The sequence below is a fragment of the Cervus elaphus genome, chromosome 18 (assembly GCF_910594005.1).
Source record: "Cervus elaphus chromosome 18, mCerEla1.1, whole genome shotgun sequence".
NCBI lineage: Eukaryota > Metazoa > Chordata > Mammalia > Artiodactyla > Cervidae > Cervus > Cervus elaphus.
This window is the reverse complement of record NC_057832.1, coordinates 54,495,473-54,515,808: the sequence shown is the minus strand read 5'-3', so window position 1 is coordinate 54,515,808 and position 20,336 is coordinate 54,495,473. Positions and strand designations below refer to the sequence as shown.

At 41.3% G+C, this 20,336-nt stretch overlaps 1 protein-coding gene across 6 annotated transcripts in view; it reads right to left on the bottom strand.

The window, feature by feature from the left end:
- Positions 1–20,336, bottom strand: part of LHFPL3 (LHFPL tetraspan subfamily member 3) — a 592,105-nt gene that overhangs the window by 129,843 nt on the left and 441,926 nt on the right. The window contains exon 4 of one of the 6 annotated variants that reach the window (XM_043872146.1): positions 10,989–15,431. The exons of the other annotated variants lie outside the window; for them this stretch is intronic. Coding sequence (XP_043728081.1) covers positions 15,409–15,431 — 23 coding nt within the window. The 3' untranslated portion in view covers positions 10,989–15,408. Of the gene's footprint in view, positions 1–10,988; positions 15,432–20,336 lie in introns of those variants that run through there. 6 annotated transcript variants of the gene reach the window in all.

Below are 20,336 nucleotides of genomic sequence, written 5' to 3'. Positions count from 1 at the left end.
CCCTAGGGTCCTCAAGGAGAAGGCATTACAAAAGGGCAAAGTGCCAGGAGTTGGGGGTTACTTAAGAGGAGCCACTTAAGAGGCTGCCCACCATACGGAATCAAGAAGGATGGTAGACATCTACTGTATTTTGGGTTTTTTTTTTCTGCTTTCTATCCTTTCATCTTTCTTCTGGTACTTCGACTTTCCCTCTCCATCATCCCCAAAGTGATTCTGGCAGTCCTATCTGCAGAGCTGGACACGTGAGTCAAGTCTGGTCAACTAGAATATCACACATCTGGTGATAGTGATCGACTTAGGGTTGCATATATGGCCCAACAAGAGCTGATAAAAAACAATGAAACTTTCTTAGGAATCCTGGAAGGATATGCCCCACTTTTTAGACTGACTTAAAACTAGAGAGAATCTAGGGCTTGGAGCTTCTGCTTCTACATGGTATGATCTAAGGCTCAAGACTGAAGGTTGACATATCAGAAGGAGAACCAAGAAGAGTCCTCATGCTATTGTTGAACCAGCCCTGAATTCAGCTGTGCTTTAAGTGAATTATTCCTGACATACTTAATCCAGTTTGGATTGTTTTCTGAGATCTGCAACTGAAAGGGTCCTAACTGACTCCAGGGAAGAAACTAACATTTATCTGATACATTTAGCGGTCATGAACATCCTACATCCCATCTGAAGGCAACATTTTTTTAATACCAAAGAGATTTACTTCGCTATTGGTTAGGTTGAGTACATTTGTGAATTTTTTAGACATTTACTTTATCTATTGCTAGTTGACTGTGACAGTTCTTTGTTTTGGTATAGTGGGCTCAGAGTGTTTATATTCTTGTTTTTGATTGTGATCTTTCAAAAACAAGGACTGGAGTTTTCCAACAACTTTGTTGTTTGACCTTTAGTTTCTTTTGAAGGCAACTTTTGAATCCTCTGGTTTTAGAGTTGACAAAGTATTTCACCTACAGTGATAAATATTTTACCTAAAATATTTAGCCTATAATGAATTGCCCTAACATGAGGTACACATGAAGCTTTGAGATAAAGGAAGTGGCTTCCATAATTATCACCTTCCTTTCATCTTTGATTTTCTTGTTTTAAGCAGCCTAGAAAAACAGAAGGGTCCCAGATATGTATAACTTGCACAGGAATTGAGAGCTTCTTCCAGAGCATATTTATGGCAAATATGACCCACAGGGTCCCTTGCTGCTGACATTCACCAGTTCAGACACCTCCTTCTAGACTGAAGTCTTTATACCCCGTGGCCTCTTTGTCTAGAGCTCAAGGCTCTGCTAGACCACTGATATTCTCAGAATCTCTCTGGTCTCTCCTGGGACAAGCAGGAACTTCTGAAACCCTATACGCCTCGAGCAGCCCTTGAGAAACTGGAAGCATATCCTTAGGCCCATCTGCCTGATTACCCTCCCTCAGCTCTGTATAGTCTGTGGCTCAGAGGCCAGATGATATGGCTTTCTGCACAAGGCTGGTGGTCTCATAAAGAGAAGCTGGGGCAAGGTCCTATCTATTCTGGGGCCTCCAGAAATTATTTGGAGCTTCTACTATACTTTGACTCCTGTCCACTCCCTGGTTCTGGTCTCAGAGTTGGGTGTGTGTGTGTAGAAACTCCAGCATCTCAACTGCTACACATTTCTCCAATTCCTCCTTCATGTACTCTCTCTGGCCAATAAGAAAAGGAACTAGTTTTCTAAGAATACTCAAAGAGGTAATTGGGTAGGTAGGTTGATGGTGGGGGTAGGAAGCAAAGGTTTGAGTGGGAGATAAAGGGCCATTTAGTTCAGCTTAGATTGAATTTGGGAGAAGGCAACGGCACCCCACTCCAGTACTCTTGCCTGGAAAATCCCATGGACAGAGGAGGCTGGTAGGCTGCAGTTCATGGGGTCGCTAAGAGTCGGACACGACTGAGCGACTTTACTTTCACTTTTCACTTTCATGCACTGGAGAAGGAAATGGCAACCCACTCCACGGTTCTTGCCTGGAGAATCCCAGGGACGGGGGAGCCTGGTGGGCTGCCGTCTATGGGGTTGCACAGAGTCGGACACGCCTGAAGTGACTTAGCAGCAGCAGCAGCAGCAGATTGAATTTGAGGTGTCTAAGTGCTGCACTCTATATGACAGCAAATTTGGAAAACTCAGCAGTGGCCACAGGACTGGAAAAGGTCACTTTTCATTGCAATCCCAAAGAAAGGCAATGTCAAAGAATGTTCAAGTTACTGTATAATTGCTTTCATTTCATATGCTACCATGATTAAGCTCAAAATCCTTCAAGCTCGGCTTTAGCAGTACATGAATCGAGAACTTCCAGATGTACAAGCTGGGTTTCAAAGAGGCAGAGGAGCCAGAGATCAAATTGCCAATATACGTTAGATCATAGAAAAAGCAAGGGAATTTCAAAAAAATATCTACCTCTGCTTCATTGACTATGCTAAAGCCTCTGACTGTGTGCATCACAACAAACTGTGGAATATTCTTAAAGAGACGGGAATACCAGACCACATTATCTGCCTCCTGAGAGACCTGTATGCAGGAGAAGAAGCAACAGTTAGAACTGGACACAGAACAACAGACTGGTTCAAACTGGGAAAGGAGTACATCAAGGCTGTATATTGTCACCCCACTTATTTAACTTATATGCAGAATACATCATGTGGAAATCTGGAATGGATGAGACACAAGCTGGAATCAAGATCACCAGGAGAAAAATCAATAACTTCAGATATGCAGATGATACCACCCTTATGGCAGTAAGTGAAGAGGAACTAAAGAGCCTCTTGATGAAGGTGAAAAGGAGAGTGAAAAGGCTAACTTAAAACTCAACATACAAAAAATGAAGATCATGGCATCTGGTCCCATTACTTCTTGGCAAATAGATGGGGAAAAAGTGGAAACAGTGTCAGATTCATTTTCTTGGGCTCCAAAATCAATGTGGACAGTGCCTGAAGCCACAAAATTAAAACACATTTGCTCCTTGGAAGAATAGCTATGGCAAACCTAGACAGTGTATTAAAAAGCAGAGACATGACTTTGCCAACAAAGGTCCATATAGTCAAAGCTATGGTTTTTTCTAGTAGCTATGAATGGATGTGAGAGTTGGACTATAAAGAAGACTGAGCACCTAAGAATTGATGCTTTCAAACTGTGGTGCTGGAGAAGATTCTTGAGAATCCCTTGGACAGCAAGAAGATCAAACCAGTCAATCTAAAGGAAATCAAGGCTGAATATTCATTAGAAGGACTGGTGCTGAAGCTAAAGCTCCAATACTTTGGTGACCTGATACAAAGAGCTGACGCATTAGAAAAAATCCTGATGCTGGGAAAGATTGAGGGCAACAGGAGAAGGGGGTGACAGAGGATGAGATGGTTGAAAGGCATCACTGACTCAACGGATATGAGTTTGAGCAAACTCAGGGAGATAGTGAAGGGTAGGGAAGACTGGCGTGCTGCAGTTCATGGGGTTGCAAAGCGTAGGACAAGACTTAGCAACTGAACAAAAACAACAGGGTATTTCAAGGGGCTTCCCTGGTAGCTAAGTGGTAAAGTGTCCACCTGGAGACATGGGTTTGATTCCTGGGTTGGGAAGATCCCCTAGAGAAGAAAATGGCAACCCAGTTCAGTATTCTTTCCTGTGAAATCCCATGGACAGAGGAGCCTGGCGGGCTATAGTCCATGGTGTTGCAAAAGAGTTAGACCTGACTTAGCAACTAAACAACAACAAGGTATTTCAAGACACCCTGCACTGGCCATTGGAAACAGGATTTGGAGCTCAACAGTGGTTGTGGTCAGAGTGGTTGATTATGGGTGGTCAAAATAATAGGAGTGGATGAGTGTAAGGAAGAGAAGAGAAGAGGTTTGAGAAACAGAAGCTGGGAGGATCCTGGGAGGGGGTGTTGGATAGGTAGGAGGTGAGTTCTCCATCCTGCTTGACAATGAAGCCTAAGATCCCACACATACATACATACCTATATATTCATACAGATCCATCCATTCATCCATCCATCCAGATCCCAGAGAACTTGATGCCTCTTGGAAAGCTCACAAAAACCTACTTAAGCAGCAATACAAAGTTCATTTTGCCTTTCAATAAGAGAGAAGTATATCTGGAAAACTGAGATGTAAACTCAATAATCACTGAGCAAAATTCTCAAAGGGAAGGCACTGTCAGCCTTAGGCTTAAGAACATCACTGGTTGAGGGACAGCAGCCTCTTCATGATCTGCCTTTGTAACTGTTTAAAATTTCAACTCACTTACAAAACAGCAACAAAGGACAAAGCCTAGACCTGGTGTCCTGAGCTCACAGAAAAGGAAGGCCACCTGGAAGAGCAGAACAAGAGACTCCAGCACCAACTGTTGTGGGTCAAGAGGTCGAAGGCTGCCAACGCAATTGCCAGGAAAGTAGACGGAAGACAACGCCTGGAGATCAAGACAGCCAAGTTTATGCCTGAGCAGCGCCTGCAGGGTGAGTTGTGGGAAAGGCAAACTTATGAAGGGCATTAATCAAGGTAAGAGCAAAAGGAAAATGAGGCACTTCAGGGCACAGTGTGTGGGAAGCAAGGGCGTGATGGAAATCATTAGGAGAGATGCTGGGACTCCTTTGCCCAGCACTGTCTGATTCTAGCTCCTAAGGTTAGATGCTGGGATTGTCAATGCCCAAGGGTGGTCCTTGAGGAATCTGATTCTTCCCTATGGTGTCATGAAAAAAGTGGGAGCCCAGGGTCTGGGAGCTTTGGGATGCTTTTCTCCCTGGACTAACTATTAGGGGAGGACTGGGTGGGACATAGGCCATGCATCTCATGTTGACCAGACAGACCCACGAGGATCGTTTGTCAAAGGGAAGGGAATCTCTTCTTGAGGTGAGGCTGGTGCAGCTGTCTGGATGTGAACATGCTGTATGTGTTTCCAGCACATGTCTGAGACTCTGCTCCCATCCAGACGTTGCTGACTGCAGCATCAGCCAGCCAGGTCCAGAGCCCAGAGCCCAGACCTTCTGGCTTGCAGGCCAGTGCCCTTTCACAAGCCAGTAGACAGCCCAGTAACAATTTATGTGCCTGACCATTTTCACCTCTGAAATTATGATAGTAAAAAATAGCTCTAAAGCACAGAATTTTAACTGCATTTTAGAATAGGACACAAAAAAGTTAAACTATGAGCACCTTGTCACTGAAATCATGCCATGTTTTGAAGATTATGACCTAATCAAAACTATCCAGATATGCTGTTTTGGAAGCTCTCAACAACCAGACAGGGTGTTTTTGAATGCAGCAATATAAATCATCTATATGAGGGAAAACCACTGACTCTTAAACATTACTCTCAGGGGGAAAAAAAAATCATCCTCCTAACCATTCTCAGATTATATACCAGGGAATTCCATATGATTCATTATATACCAGGGAATTCCATATGATTCCAACCAGTTAATTTTGAACTGGTTAAAAAAAAAATTTCAACATATACAGGTCAGAGTCAATCCAAAAGGAAAAAGCAGTGACAGAGACAGGAGTTGGTTTTAAAAGTTTTTTTAAGAAAATATATTTGAATATACGGAAGAGGTATTTTAATTATTAATCACTAAAAAATTTGAGACTTTTCTTCTGTTTTATTTTTCATTTGACAATGAAGCTTTCACCAATCAGAAAATATCCACAGACTTTATAGCACTTACCTTTTTGGTACTAGGATAGCCTATATTATTTGCCTATTTGTTCATACTTTAAAAAATGCTGACATTTTATAAACAAGGGAATTAACAGTGAATGATGATTACCAGGGTTTGGGGAATTAGGGAGATTTTTAAGGCTACAAACTTGTAACCAGTGGATAAATCCTATAGATCTGATACACAGACAATACCATATTACAAACTTCAAAGTTGCTAAGAGATTAGATCTTAACTGTTCTCACCACAAAAAGAAATGATCATTAAGTGATGGAACATAGATGTTAGCTAATACTATAGTGATGATCACATTGTGATATATAAATATATCAAATCAACATGCTGTGTACCTTAAATTCATACAGTGTTATATCAACCCCATTTCAATAAAAAGCCAATTATATGATGAAATGGTACCAAAATTATACTTGTTTGGTTGATTATACATTAGGGCAATAAACACTGCCTATGTGTAGTAATATATACATATCAATTAGCAATACCTACATATTTCACATGCATTTCAAAAACTAAAACTTATTTTAATAAATGTAAGACTTAAATTTTTTTTTCTATGTTGTAGGTTATTTTTTCCATGAATACATTTCTGATCCTAAGTAACTGTTAATATGAATTCAGATTCCCTTCATTTGAGTAATCCTTTTTTCCCAAATCTCTTGAGTAACTTCTTTAATTAAAAATACAACAGAAAGTATATTCTTTTTTTTTATTTCTTATATGCCAGGCATATATTTATGCCCTTAAGATCATTAGATTATTTAAAAGAGACAAATTAGGAATAATCTCTTTCTCTCATTTCCCTTGAGGACAAGAACCAAAACTGGCAGCTCTGTCTGTAGAAGGGGATTCTCGGGACAATGTTTTGTTTTGTTTTGTTTTTCTGGCACAGACTTGCTCACCCTGGTCTGCTCATAGTAACTGATATGTGATACTGATGTCCACCTCACCTGGCCTCCTTACCTAGGACAAGACCCCAAGAGCTAACATTAGCTGCTGCCACAGATGTTGTTTATAGAGGTATCAAGGACAGATATGTTGGAGTAGAAAAAAAGATCTTAGTGGGTTTTAACAACAAAGTTTATTTCTTGTTCATCTTCACATGAGTTGGCTGGGGGCTCTGCTCTATGCTTCTTTATTCAGAGACGTGAACCAAATCAGCAGCCACAATTTTGAGCATTCATTTGTCTCGCAAGCAGAACTAAAGATAGGTCTTGAGGCATCACATTGTCTGTTAAAATTGTCTGGTCTGGACAATACTCGCTACTCATTGACTAGAACAGTGTCATGACCTCACTCAATCTCTAGGAAGCAGACAGGACAATCTCATCATGTGCCAGGAAGGCGGGAAGCCAGAAACACTTGGTGGGCAGCATCAATGATTATTATAGTCACTTACACAACATGCATTCACTGTCTCCTTCCTAGGAGAATGCTGACTTTGATGAGTTATCTATCTCTCCCAGGCTGCCCATGGGAGTTAGGCAAAGATGACCCTATTTCCTATTCCAGGAATCAACCTTGATGTATTTAAGTGAATCGAAATAATCTCAACCTGGTTATAATAGTTCAGGAAGGAACATGAAACATAATTCAGGCCAATGAGATGGAGTGAGAGGTCATAGGGCCTTTGGGGAAAATTTCTTCTCATTTTTCTGGGACAGCTTCTAGGAATGACTCCCTTGTTCTCTCTGGATATGAAAGAGAAAGCATGAGAGCCCAAATGCAACTTGCAGCTATTCTGCGACCAAGAGGAGAACCAGTTTCAGAAGGAGTTGACACTGAGGTTGGCAGAACAGAGAGACAGAAAATACCTGGGGCCCTGATGAAATAACTGGCCTCTGGGTCAGCCAAACCTAAAGCCTATTCTACCTTTGGACTTATAGTTATCTTATCCAAGATATGCCCTTTTTGTTAAAGCCACTGTGAGTTGGATTTTCTGTTACTTGCTGCCAAAAACATCCAAACGGATACATCTGCTTAACCAGGTCTCCCATCATATCCTTCCTGCTTGATCTGTAGCCCTTGACTCCAACCTGGTCTTCTTATTCGTACCCTGCTGGCTGTCTTTCTCTCTTGTCACAGTTCACTCAGATATAGAATATAAATTTGCCTTAAATTCCCAATATCTTATGGATTCCTCCCCTTGCTTTCAACTTCATGACCATCATATGTAGCCTGCTGATATTTTACTTTCTGCCTCCAACTACGTGGACCGTTTCTGGTCTCCCTTGATTAGCAGCCCCCCACACCAGTGCTAAGAAGGACACCAGCTTCTTGAGGACATTTTTGCTTCTTGAAAACATGTCCTTTGTATTGTTAAATTGTATTTTACCTGCACAGTGGTTGAAACTAAAACAGCCTACCTGGTCAACTGCTATCCAATACAAAAGGTCAGCAGAGTGGTACCCCTCCTCTGTCAGCAGCACATACTATCAAAGAGCTGCCAGCCTTTTGATTTAATGACTTGTTTGAGTCCTAAATTGGGGCTGTGCTCCCAAGGCTTCAGCCATCTGATTTAAAGCTGCCACTGGAGCATCCCATCACATCTCATACACGGGCTGAAGGGTGACGTCAGAGCCCGTTCCTATGGCGCTTGTCACAGAAGAAGGCAGAAGCCCCAGCGCTCAGAGAGCAGGGATGTGCTTTTAAGGCTCAGGTTTTAACGGGGATATTTTAGGAGAATTCTAATAGGACTGAAGCTAACACATCTTGTATGTCTCCCAGCCTGGCTCATTTACCACCATAAATATAAGAAGCTGTGCCAAGACAACTTACCTCAAGTAGTTTTGGAGAAGTCAGGGATGAGGCAGAGCTGTGAGTAATCTAAGAAACAGAAATATTCTAGGAGCTGTCAGAGTGGAGGGCCTGGTGTGACTGGTGATTGGACATATGGGGTCTGAATTGGTCCTTTTCTGAATTATTATACTTCCCCAAACCATACCATGAAAGACCTGGACCTCTTAGATTTACTGTCCTTGTATTTAACAGAGATGATTCCAAAGAGATCTCTGGCAGATTCTAGGAAAATACTCAGAGACTGACAGTTGCTTTGGGGAATAAAGAGACAGCATGTGTCTGCTTTTTTCTCCCTATTCCTTTTCTTTAGCTCATTTTATTGAGTCATGCAAGGCTTTCACTAATACAGTTGAGGCTTACAAACGGTCAGAAGAACCATTGTCTTAATGAACAGCATTTAAGGAAGAGAGGAAGAAAGAAAGGAGATGAGGGGCAGGGAGAGAGAACAGAAGGCTGTTATCTCGCCCTCTTGGCTCCCTCTCATCCAGAAGGCTGACTTTCCAGTAGTAGAAAGGAGGATGGGTCAAATTATGGTAATTAGAATCTTATGTGGCAGCTCATGATTTGCATTTCCTTCATTTTATTGTTTCCCTTCACGTTTGCTGGAGGATGAAATAATACACTTCTATGTTTGTACCAAAGGATTATTCTTGGGACTCAGAAGAGCGATGGCCATCAGTGAGCACGTCTGGCCTGGTTTCCCAGAATGGTTTTCAGGAGGACAAGGCAGGTGGCTTAACAGTATCAGGTGACCTATCTATAGGGGAACTTGAGAGACTTGAGAAAAGGATCATGAGATTTTTAAGAATTTCCCTGTGTGCCCAGGTGCTAATTCATTTGATTGTACATTGGATTATCAAAATCATTTATTTTTTCCTTTTGGTTCTCTACTAAACATGTTTTGCCTTCCAAGAGACTCAAGTTATAGGAAAAGCCCACAGGGAATTAGGTATAGCTCATTTTCTTATCAAAGGGAGGTTGCAGTCTTTTCTTCTATCAATACAGCAAAGACCTTCCAGCCCAGGCCCTGGGCTTTCCCCATCCATTGTGAGGTGTGATTGGCAACTTCTCACTGATGATAGAGACTACCAATTTTCCCTAGCTGCCAGTCACAGGTCACCTTCAAGCTCACTTCATACTAAATAAGAAAGGAAAGAAAGTGCTTGAAACACGAAACTGGAGGATTGGTTGGAAGTTCCTATAATATATTTTAACAGAATCACATTTTCCAGCAGCTACTTTTGAGAAGAAACTATTAGAGAAACATTGGTTTTTGGATGTAATATGATCGCAACATCACTAGTTGTGGGATGAACATCTGCTATTAAAAGCAGGGGCCCACACTGACAGCCACCTGAATTCTTCATCTTTGCTATCAACACGAGCCCTGTAGTTCCAATCATTATTCTACATCACTCCCCATGCAGAAAATTTACACAGCCTTCAGTTCATTCCCTCTTCTGGGAGGCCCTGTGGCAACTTTGTCCATGTTCTGATTATTATTCGAGTCACTAATAGCTGGAAAGTGAATGCTCTGCATTCATCATGTGCCAAGGATGATGGCCTGAGAAGCTTCAGCACTGGGGTCATTTGGTCCACTTTTTCGTTTTGCACAAGAAACTGGGGCTCAAGTGACCTCCCTCAAATCTGTTGGTTATTTAGAGAAAATTTGGCAAGAGAATGCAAAGGTTTCTTAATGTAAATGCCTTATTAAAGTCTAATGTGTACTGTACTTCTGTAGTAAATGTAGAAAAGTATGCATATCATATATGTTAGCTTAGTGAATTCACAAAGCGGGAACACCTAGCCAGATGGCACCCAGTTCAAGAAACAGAATCCATATAGCTGTACTCCCTTCCCAACAATATTGTGCCCCCCAAAGATGACCTCATCTTGACTTCTAACACCCTAGACTAATTTTGTCTGTATCCAGACTTTATATTAACAGATCCCAAAGCCTTTAACTCAGGGCTCCTTACTACTAGAGTTTCTTTGGAAGAGAGACACCTTCTAAAGGAGATAACATAAAACTTTAGCACTTTGAAAAATGATGCTGGAAGGAGAGCCCAACTTTATTCTGAGGTCAAATTTCCATCATATTCTAGTCAACAGTGCTACAATCTTTCACAGTTAGGGAAAATGCCACTATACTGGGGCCAAGTTGCTAAAAAAAAACAAAAAACAAAAAAACAAGACAAGCCTAAACCTGCTCCTGTTCAATCAGCTGTGGAGTGCAGGGCCACCTAGTTTCTTCGTGGCCACTCTGATGACAGATATAATTCTGTAAGCGTAGGTTCTAATCATTCTTTGGAAAAATTTATTACCTTTTTGTGGCTGCTATTGACTTTCACCCTGACATATTACTCTCCTTGACAATATTGCTTTTTCATTGCTGATCTTAGTAGATCCAGAGACAGATATATCATTTGAGTACATTTTGAATTTCTTCACAATGAACAGCCAACTTTCTAAGGCTCATTTCCTATAATGCAATGTTAGTCTTTTTGTTTGTTTTCATTTTGATTTAAACACTTAGTTTCTATGACAGACATTTACCATCCTTCCTCTGTTTTCTCCCCTTTCTCCAGGAGGTAATGAAAATCTACATGCTTCACTTACCATCCAGTTGTACAGCGGACTGCAACTTATAAATGCGAGCAAATAGCAGGGTCTGAGACAGACTAATGGTCAACTCACAAAATATTCGTGAGACTTACATCTTTGGTCACACATCCCTTTTTGCATAGTCAGAAACTTTTTCCAAAACAGTTTTTTATGTGTGAAAATGTAAGTGGCTAAAGAGTCAGTCTATCCGCTGTTCAAACTTTTCAGCTTATCTGTGGATCATCTTATTTTTCTGCCCTACAAGTTACTGAATATGGGAGAAACAGAATAGATTCTCCTTGTCTAGTAAATGAAGATCAAGTTACAGTAGTAGAAACAAGGCACGGGATCAAAGTGCTTGGGTTTGCTCTTCAGAGAGCGTTTTACACAGCCTGTGCCTTCTTCCCCAGAGGCAGCAGGACTCTTTTGCCACTTGAGTCCTGAAGAACTCTGAAAGAGCCAATAGTGGACAAGCTATTTAGTCATGGATTGTACCATGTAAAAGTGAACTGAAATGAGTAGCCATGACAGAAATGATTAACTCATTTGTAATTGAGTTTGGACTCACAGAGAATTCTAGTAGTTTTTTATTTCAAATGTGGAAGAGAGATGTTATGGTTTCTAGGGAAGAAGCTAGCTATAGATAGTTCTTCCCTCAGGTTAAAAAAAATTATAGGCTGCAAGTCTTCAACTAATAAGGGGACTAGAGGCATACACTTCTATCCATTCTCCTTTCCAAGATGTCTCCCTATCCACTGGATGGTTGTAGGCCCTCTTGCCTTTGTGGGGTGAAGGAAGAGGGAAAAGGGAAGTGGGAGAGAGGGCAAGAGTGATACAGATGGGGAAATGCTCTATTCTTGACTTTGAATGAGAATGTGATGTTTTCCTTCCATCAGCAGTATGGAAACTTTGCTATTTTGAACTTCTTAAAGATCCAGTATCTTTCTATAATCCATTGGGAGACTGGGAGTAGGCGAACTCTCTCAGAAAAGCCCTCAGGTTCCTGAGAGCATAGTATCTCAAGGAAGAAAAACGTGAAATCATCCTGTAGCTACTACTGAAGACTTGTAAAAGCTAACTGTCAGATAAAGATTGTCCAAGTTTGATAGGCCAGGTGAATCAGACATAGCTGCCTTGGAAACCAAGAATACCAAGGCTCTGCACTCCTGGGAGAATATTATTTCTAATCAGGCATGAAATATATCCCTTAAGATGCCTGAAAGTTAGAAACTACCTCCATCTTTGATTGGCAAAAGTGGCAGTAGCCCAGAGAAGTTGAGGACCCCAAGGATGGCAAGGCAACCAGCAGTTCCGGCCATGCCGCCAAAGATGCAGGCAGGTGGGAAGACTCTTGAATTGTAGGGATCACATGGCTGGAAGCTAAAAATATCAAGGAGCCTGTGATGTAAGGCTGCCAGAAAGTCTTTCTCTCTACTTAACTCCATGATTAATTGAATCCCTTTTAATTATGCCAGAAATAGCCCTGTCAATAGAAATGTTGCCCAAAGGCTCAGTGCCCAGGCTTTTGAAATGTCCTTTGTACTTCTCTGTGTTTGTTTTGAGCAATGAGAAAGCTTCTCTGATGCCAAGGACGTCTAAGCCAATGACATCCTCCCCCTTTTACAGATCATATCATGACAGTGATAACTTCGTTACTCAAGAGGAAACAGCTCAGAAAGACTGTTCCAGTTACACCAACAAGAAGCATGGAAAAAAAGGGAGCAGGTTATGGCAAAAATAACAGAATATCAATCAGAAAATCAGTGGTAAAGCCTTAGATTTGTGGAAGATCTAGAAAGTTCAAGATGCTCTACCCACACTTTCATGTCAAAAATGCATAGAAAAACCAATAACTTGATACTTAAATGTATATATTTCAGTGTTTTATTGATATGAATTGCTTTGCTTATTCTTTTTTGATCCTTATTTGAACCTCGGAGATAGAAAGGTATATATTAATTTTGTATACAAGGACAATGAAGCTCAAAAAGATTATGTGGCTTCTCCAAAGTCACAAATAATTAGGAATCTTGTCACTTAGTAGTCAGTCAGATATGAATTTCAATGCACTAGAATGTCTTGTTCAACATATTTCAGAAGGGTGAATTCTAGAAGATGGGCTCGGCATCCTAACATAATCAAAGAATTACTCAGATTACTATAGCCTGAACCATGAGCTTCAGAAGGAAAAGAGGATGTGCCCACACGTGGCTTACAATCTAGTTGGGGAGAGTGACCCTGAAATAAGGGATGAACAAGACACTGCAAAACTGGATGGTATCAAAAAAGCAAGCAAATTCCAGAAAGGATATATATACATGGCCAGGCAATGCTGGCAGGTTTTCAGGTAGGAGGCAGGATCTACAGGAAAGAGGCACTGTAGAAAAGTAGTACCTGTGGGGAGACCAGTGAATGTGTGATTTGGACCCAGAGAGCAAAAAGGCAACTTGAGGAACATTTTGATTTTAAGTTGTGTACAAAGAGATTTTGGAATTTGTGGGGAGAGCTGCCTTGGGGTGATGAATAGGTCAGAATTTTGTTGTTCAGTCACTAAGTTGTGTCCGACTCTTTGTGACCCCATGGACTGCAGCATGCCAGGCTCCTCTGCTCCACTATCTCACTGTAGGGTTTGCTCTATTTAATGTCCATTGAGCCAGTGATGCTATCTAACCATCTCAACCTCTGCTTCCCCCTTCTTCTGCCTTCAATCTTTCCCAGCAAAAGGGTCTTTTCCAATGAAAATAGGTCAGGCTACAAGGACTCAAATCATTTAAAGCTTCAGGATAAATTTCAACACTTGGAATTGCATGTGGAAGCAGTCATGGAGCCAGGCTGGAGCACAGAGCCCTGGTGAGCACACAAAGTCCATCTGGTTTACGCTACTCAGCAAAGTGCCATCACCAGCTTTCTTCTTGTCTTGAAAGGCAGTTTTGAATAAAAAACCTAGCAGGGTAAATCAGGAGATTCAGAAACCCAGAGACATACTTGCCTGGATGACAAATTCTACAATATATAAAGTAAATTCAATGCTTTCATGTTACAGAGAAGAGAAGAGCTCCTAGAAACAGTTAGGGCCTACAATCAGTCAGAAAGTTGACAGAGAGTCTTGTCAAGGCTTCACTCCTCCATTGAGATGTGTATGGAAGGGAATTCTCTCGATAAATATCTAAGTCAGCCATAGCCACCTGAACCCAGGGCTGGTAATAGTCAATGCTGAAGACTAATACTTTTAGGAAAATCATAGTTTATGAATACATGGCTACATTAGGTAATTTTTCTGTTTTTTTTTTTACTACTCAATGATTTGAGTTGTCCAAACCCATTTTAAGGTACATATGGATGTAGTAGAAAACAGTGGGAAAAGAGTAATTGATGCTTGAAATAAAGTCAAAGCTTTTTACTTCTAGTAGGCTGGGCAGTGGGACAGGACGCCAGAATCTATGTTTTTATATTAATTTTATTTCCTTCACGGTGGCTTCCTGTGCAGATAGTTGAAGGCTGGCTGGGAACATGGGAAACCCCAGAAACCCAATCCATGTAAAGATAGCCCCTTGGCTATCCTCTTTTCTCTGGGAGTTCGCTATCCTTAAAATTCACTTATTCCCTGACCTCTGTTCTTAGATCTGTGCTAAGTTCTCTCCATGTATTCACTAAGAACACCATGTGCTTCTCAGCTGTGGTGTGAGAATGTACACGTGTGTGTGTGACAGAGAGAAAGAGACAGACAGACAGAGACAGACAGACAGACAGGGAGACACAGAGACAGGGAGTTGGGGGTGAGGTAGGCAGAATTAAATGGTACAGGGTGGTTACTGGCTTCCAGAGTAGTTCTGGAAGGGAAGCTGTCATGAGCATGTGACGGGCTGTGAATTCCAGCCTTTACTTTGCCCCTCTCAGTTCCCCTGTGCTTTTCATGCTGGGAGCATCTTGGTCTATTGGCTATTTTGAAGTTTAAAGACATTTTTTAAAGCATAGTCTATAAATACAAGAATGGCATTCAACCAACAGGCAGCAATTGCTTTCCACACCAGCAGAAGTTGGATGTGTTGGATTTAGAGACACAGTGCTTTCCTAAAGGAGTTTTCCAGGGTAATTCTGGCTATAATTTTTGTTCTGCTGTTGACTTTCACCACAATTACCATGAGCAAGCAGTCCTGCCCAAGAATGTGAGAGAGAGACTGGTGAAGGTGAAGAGAAAGTCAGAGGAGGTGGGCAGTACAATTTGGATGCTTCTTTCACAAACACCTCAGGAAAATGCCTCCTTGCCCATGAATGGCCACATCTTCATACACTGTTGACACAGTATCTTTCTCTTGGGCTTCAGCAATTCTCACAGCATTCACCTGAAGAAGGCAGGGAGAAGACAGCCTTAGCCTCAGTAGAAACGCAAGAAAGTCACGGTACCAGCTGGCCTTAGTCAGTGAGAAAGCATTAGACTTGGAACTCCAGGCTCAGTTCATCTTCTCACATACATAATTTAAGCATAAAATAGAGTACTATGAGCTTTCTCAACAGTGTGAGAGCAAAGTAACAGGAAAAGGTTTTATAGTCCCATTGGATAAAGCCCTACGGTAGATTGAAAAGATAAAGTGTGAAATGGTGTGTGGAGAGAATGAGCAAAGTTAACAGAGTCAGTCTGAGAGGCTGCAGCTGACAGGATTTGGGATGGAGTACCTATGATGCCTTGTGGAGGACAGTCTTGAATAGTTTGTTCATATCTCTGGATACACACACGCTGAGCTCCCTAATAGGCTGTAGGTGATTCTGTTCTGCATTTTAGACTATAAACTAGTTGACCTACATCATGTGTCAGAGATTATAAGAACAGAACCAAGGAAATGGCTGGGAAGGTTCTTCATCAGGGAGTTAAATTTCCTATGTGTGATCAGAAAGAAATGGTTTCTACTCTTCCTATGGTACTGTACACAATTTATCAATACAAAAGCCTCACTAGAGATAGATTGCACTGCCCAGGTTTTAAAAATTCAGTGGAAAAGAATGCAAGGTAGATAACCATTCCAAATCTATTATTCTCATTCTTTCTATTGTTTTAGGACATGTGACTACCCTGGGAATGAGCTAACATTAATTTCTGGCTTCACAGCTGCTGTGTTCCAACAAGTTACCCAAATTATACTGAAAGGAATTACAAGACTCTCCTGTACTTGAAGGAGCTTCCCTGGTGGCTCAGACAGTAAAGAATCCGCCTGCCAATGCAGGAGATGCGAGTTTGATCCTAAGGTCAGGAAGATCCCCTGGAGAAGGGCATGGCAACCCACTCCAGTATTCATGCCTTGAGAATTCCACGCACAGAGGAGGCTGGCAGGGCTACAGTTCATGGGGTCACGAAGAGTCAGACACAACTGAGCAACTGACCCTTTTACTTTCCCAAACTTGAAGGGCAGAGAGCATAAGATGAATAACATGAGGCTTCAGTGATGATGGTGAGGGCTTCTGAGTGGTTGTCTGTGCAACTGTGAGAACAGCCCCTTTTAGAAGTGGAAGAGTACGTGCCACAATGCCCAGCAATGAAAACATATACAACAAAACAAAGCATAAATGTTAGGTGGCTTGTAATAGCAAAGATCTATCTGAATAATCATATACTGCAGTAAGGCTGAGAAATATACAGGGTGCAGTAAGAGAATTTTCTAGAACTATCTTGGTCGAACAATACTGGGCTTTTAGAATATATTACATTGTTTCTTTAAAAGTTATTTTTCTAATAGCACAAATGCATTCATATAATCTGGGTAATTAAACTTAACTGTGTAACCAGAAAAAATGAGCAGAATTAACTGTACTAACCATATATAACAACGTTATTAGGCATATAAATCTTCTGTTTAAGTTTCATACACTGTACACACTCCTGCTTACACACACACATACACGTCTTCCCCAGGATCATGAACCTTCATCTCACCATGTTATTCAGTATGGCACCTATTATCTCAATCCCTCTTTCTCCCCTACCTACAAGGAAGTAATAGTACTAAAGATGTTGATGAGGTCTGTTAGTAGGAACACATGCTAAAGTAGCAGAATAAGAAAGTTCATTCTATGATAACAGTAGCGGCCATTTATTAGGCATTACATATGTCTCGTATTGGGTTAATCACTTTATATATCATCTTGTCCAAACTTTGACAACTCTATGAGGTAGGTATTATTTTTAATCTTATTTGGCAGATGAGGAGACTGAGCAAATAGCAATCTACCTATAGAAGATACCAAAGTTTGGCTCCTAACCACTATACTACTTTGATGTTGATGATATTTATTATTGTAATTCTAAATATTGCGAGCCAGTCCCTGCTCCTGCCTCTTTTCTTGTGGGTATGTGAACTTTGTATAAACATTTCAGTCTGTAGTCAGTAGCCAAGCTGGCTGGACTACTGTGCTCAGGGGGGAAGTTTTTCAAAGTGAAATTGTTCATACCTCATCCATATTGCTCCTTTGTAAGTTTTCATCTAATATCCATGAGGCATGAGTTGTTTCCATGAAGAGAAGTTGGGGGTGAGGGAGAGTTTGTTCACACAGAGGGATGCAGACCTGGAGTTAGAGATGGTGGGGGACCAGAACACAGGGGCACTACTGGCCCAACCAATGTTTGTGAAATAACTCCATAGGCGATAAGAGTCCATGGATGTGCTCACAGGGGTTAAAGCCTAAGCAACCTTGCTACATAATGAGATATGCCCTTCAGAAAGAAAAATTTGGCACTATTGCACAGAAGGGACTTCTTGGAGGAGCAAATGGAGACAAGGAAGAAGTTACTGCCATAGTCCACTTGAGAGATGATGTGGCCCTGGGGAAGGAGAGCAGTGTTCAGATTTTCAAGACATCTCTAGTTTGAGATTAACAGGGTTTGGATATCAGTGTGAAAGAAGGTTGGGAAAATATGGACAATATTAACCAAGATGACAAGGAGGAGCTTCTTTATTTCCTTGCATGCATGCTAAGTCACTTTAGTCATGTCCAACTGTGTGACCCTGTGGACTATATAGCCTGCCAGGATCCTCTGTCCATGGGATTCTCCAAGCAAGAATACTCGAGTGGATGGCCATGCCCTCCTCCAGGCAATCTTCCCGACCCAGGGATTGAACCCTCATCTCTCACATCTCCTGCATTGGCAGGCAGGTTCTGTATCATTAGTGCCACCTCGGAGAAGTTAAATAAATGAAAATCTGGATATGCTGGATTTGCCAGACCAGTGGGACAGTCAGCTGGCAGGGTCCACTGCGTAGAGCTAGAGCTCTAGATGCTCACTGACTTAATATATCTATTGAGCACCTACTTTAGCTCCAAGCCCTCTTTTAGAGACTTGGGCAAGAGCAGTGAATAGTCATCATCATGTCAGTGTCTGGTAAGGTCACAGGGGTGGCTGAAATCCCGGGAGTGTGAGACAAGCAGAGAGGATGGCCAAAGATGGAATCCTAAACAGCCTCAACAAGCAGAGGACAGGTGGGAGAGGAGAAGGGGGCAGCGAAGGGAGCTGAGAAGGAGTGGTGACAAGAGCAGGAGCACACAGTTTTAGGTGGAACAAAGGGAGGGAATCAGGTCTGCTTTTTAAGTTTAAAAAAATTTAACGTGCTTAAAAAACACACAACCTAAAATTCATCATATAAACTATTTTAAGTGTACAGCTCCATGTATTAAGTGTATTCACACTGCTGTACAAAGGATTTCCAGAACTTTTTCACCTTGTAAAACTGAAACTCTATACTCTTTAAACAGTTACCCATTTCCCTCTCCCCCAGCCCCTGGTAAGTGAAGTGTTTGTTGTTCAGTCGTGTCTGACTCTTTGCGACCCCATGGACTATAGCCCCTGCTCTGCACTGTCATGGACTATAGTTCCTCCATCCATGGAATTCTTCAGGCAAGATACTGGAGTGGATTGCCATACCCTTCTCCAGGGGATCTTCCCGACCCAGGGACTGAATCCCTGGTCTCCTGCATTTCAGGCAGATTCTTTACCGTCTGAGTCACCACAACCCCAGATCCTGGTAACCAACATTCTAATATTTCCTGCTTCTATGAGTTTGATTATTTTAGATTACTGATGTAAATGGGATTATACAGTATTTATATTTTTGTGACTGGCTTATTTTCTTAGCATAATGTTCTCCAAGCACATCCATGTCATAGCATGTGATAGGATTTTCTTTTTTTAAAGAAGAATAATATTCCATTATATGTATATACCATATTTTATTTATCCATTTACCTGTAGACGGATGTTTGGGTTGCTTCTACCACTTGGCTATTATGAATAATGCTGCTGTGACACAAGTGTGTAAATACCTCTTGGAGTCTCTGCTTTCAATTCTTTTGGATATATTCCCAGAAGTAGGGTGGCTGGATCATACAGTAGTTCTACTCTTAATCTTTTGAAGAACCACCATACTGTTTTCCATAGTCTACTTGGTTTTTGATAACCCTCTCTAATTCTGACTGGGAAGAATAGAAAAGAGAGCTATTTTATATATTAACTGTGTGTTGAGGAGAATACATGTATTATCTCACATAATACTCAAAACAACATTACAAAGAGGTATTATTACCACATTTTGCAGGAGATACAGAAACAAGAAGTAGTCTATATAGCTAGTTAAGACGTGGGACTTGACTTTGGGTTGCTCTGATTTTCAGATATAGCCATTTTGTTGTTATATTTCTAAGAAGAAGGGCTCATTTTTTCAAGTTTCCTATTGATTCATGAACAGTCTTTCATAATTTGGGGAGTATTTTGTGAATCACATAGTCACACTGAAAAGGATCAAGAGTCAGTAATTATACAGCCACTCTGATAACGTGGGCCCCAAATTCTCAAATAGTCATATCCTTCTATGCAGAAAATAGACGCAGTTCATTCCTAGGCATCACCAATAGTACTCCAGGTTAGTACTACACGAGCCTCTCATCTCCAGCTTGCTGTCTGCATTGTACCCAGTTGCTGTTATTGTGCAGAATTAATGAATAGTTTGCAAACTAGCATCACTTCTGTGAAAGTTGATGGACATGTTAATTCTACATTATTTAGATTTCACAGTTGCATGACCCAGATTCTTCTTTTCGGCCAAATTTCCAAAGATTCAGGCATTTTAGAAACTCCAGTAACACAGTGCATTAAAATGCAAGCAATGGAGGAACTGGCCACACAGAGGCAGGATGATGATGAGCCTGGTTTATCTGATTGGAGGGCTAGAGTCAGGTAGTCTGTTTTTGGGATTTTAAGTTGATTC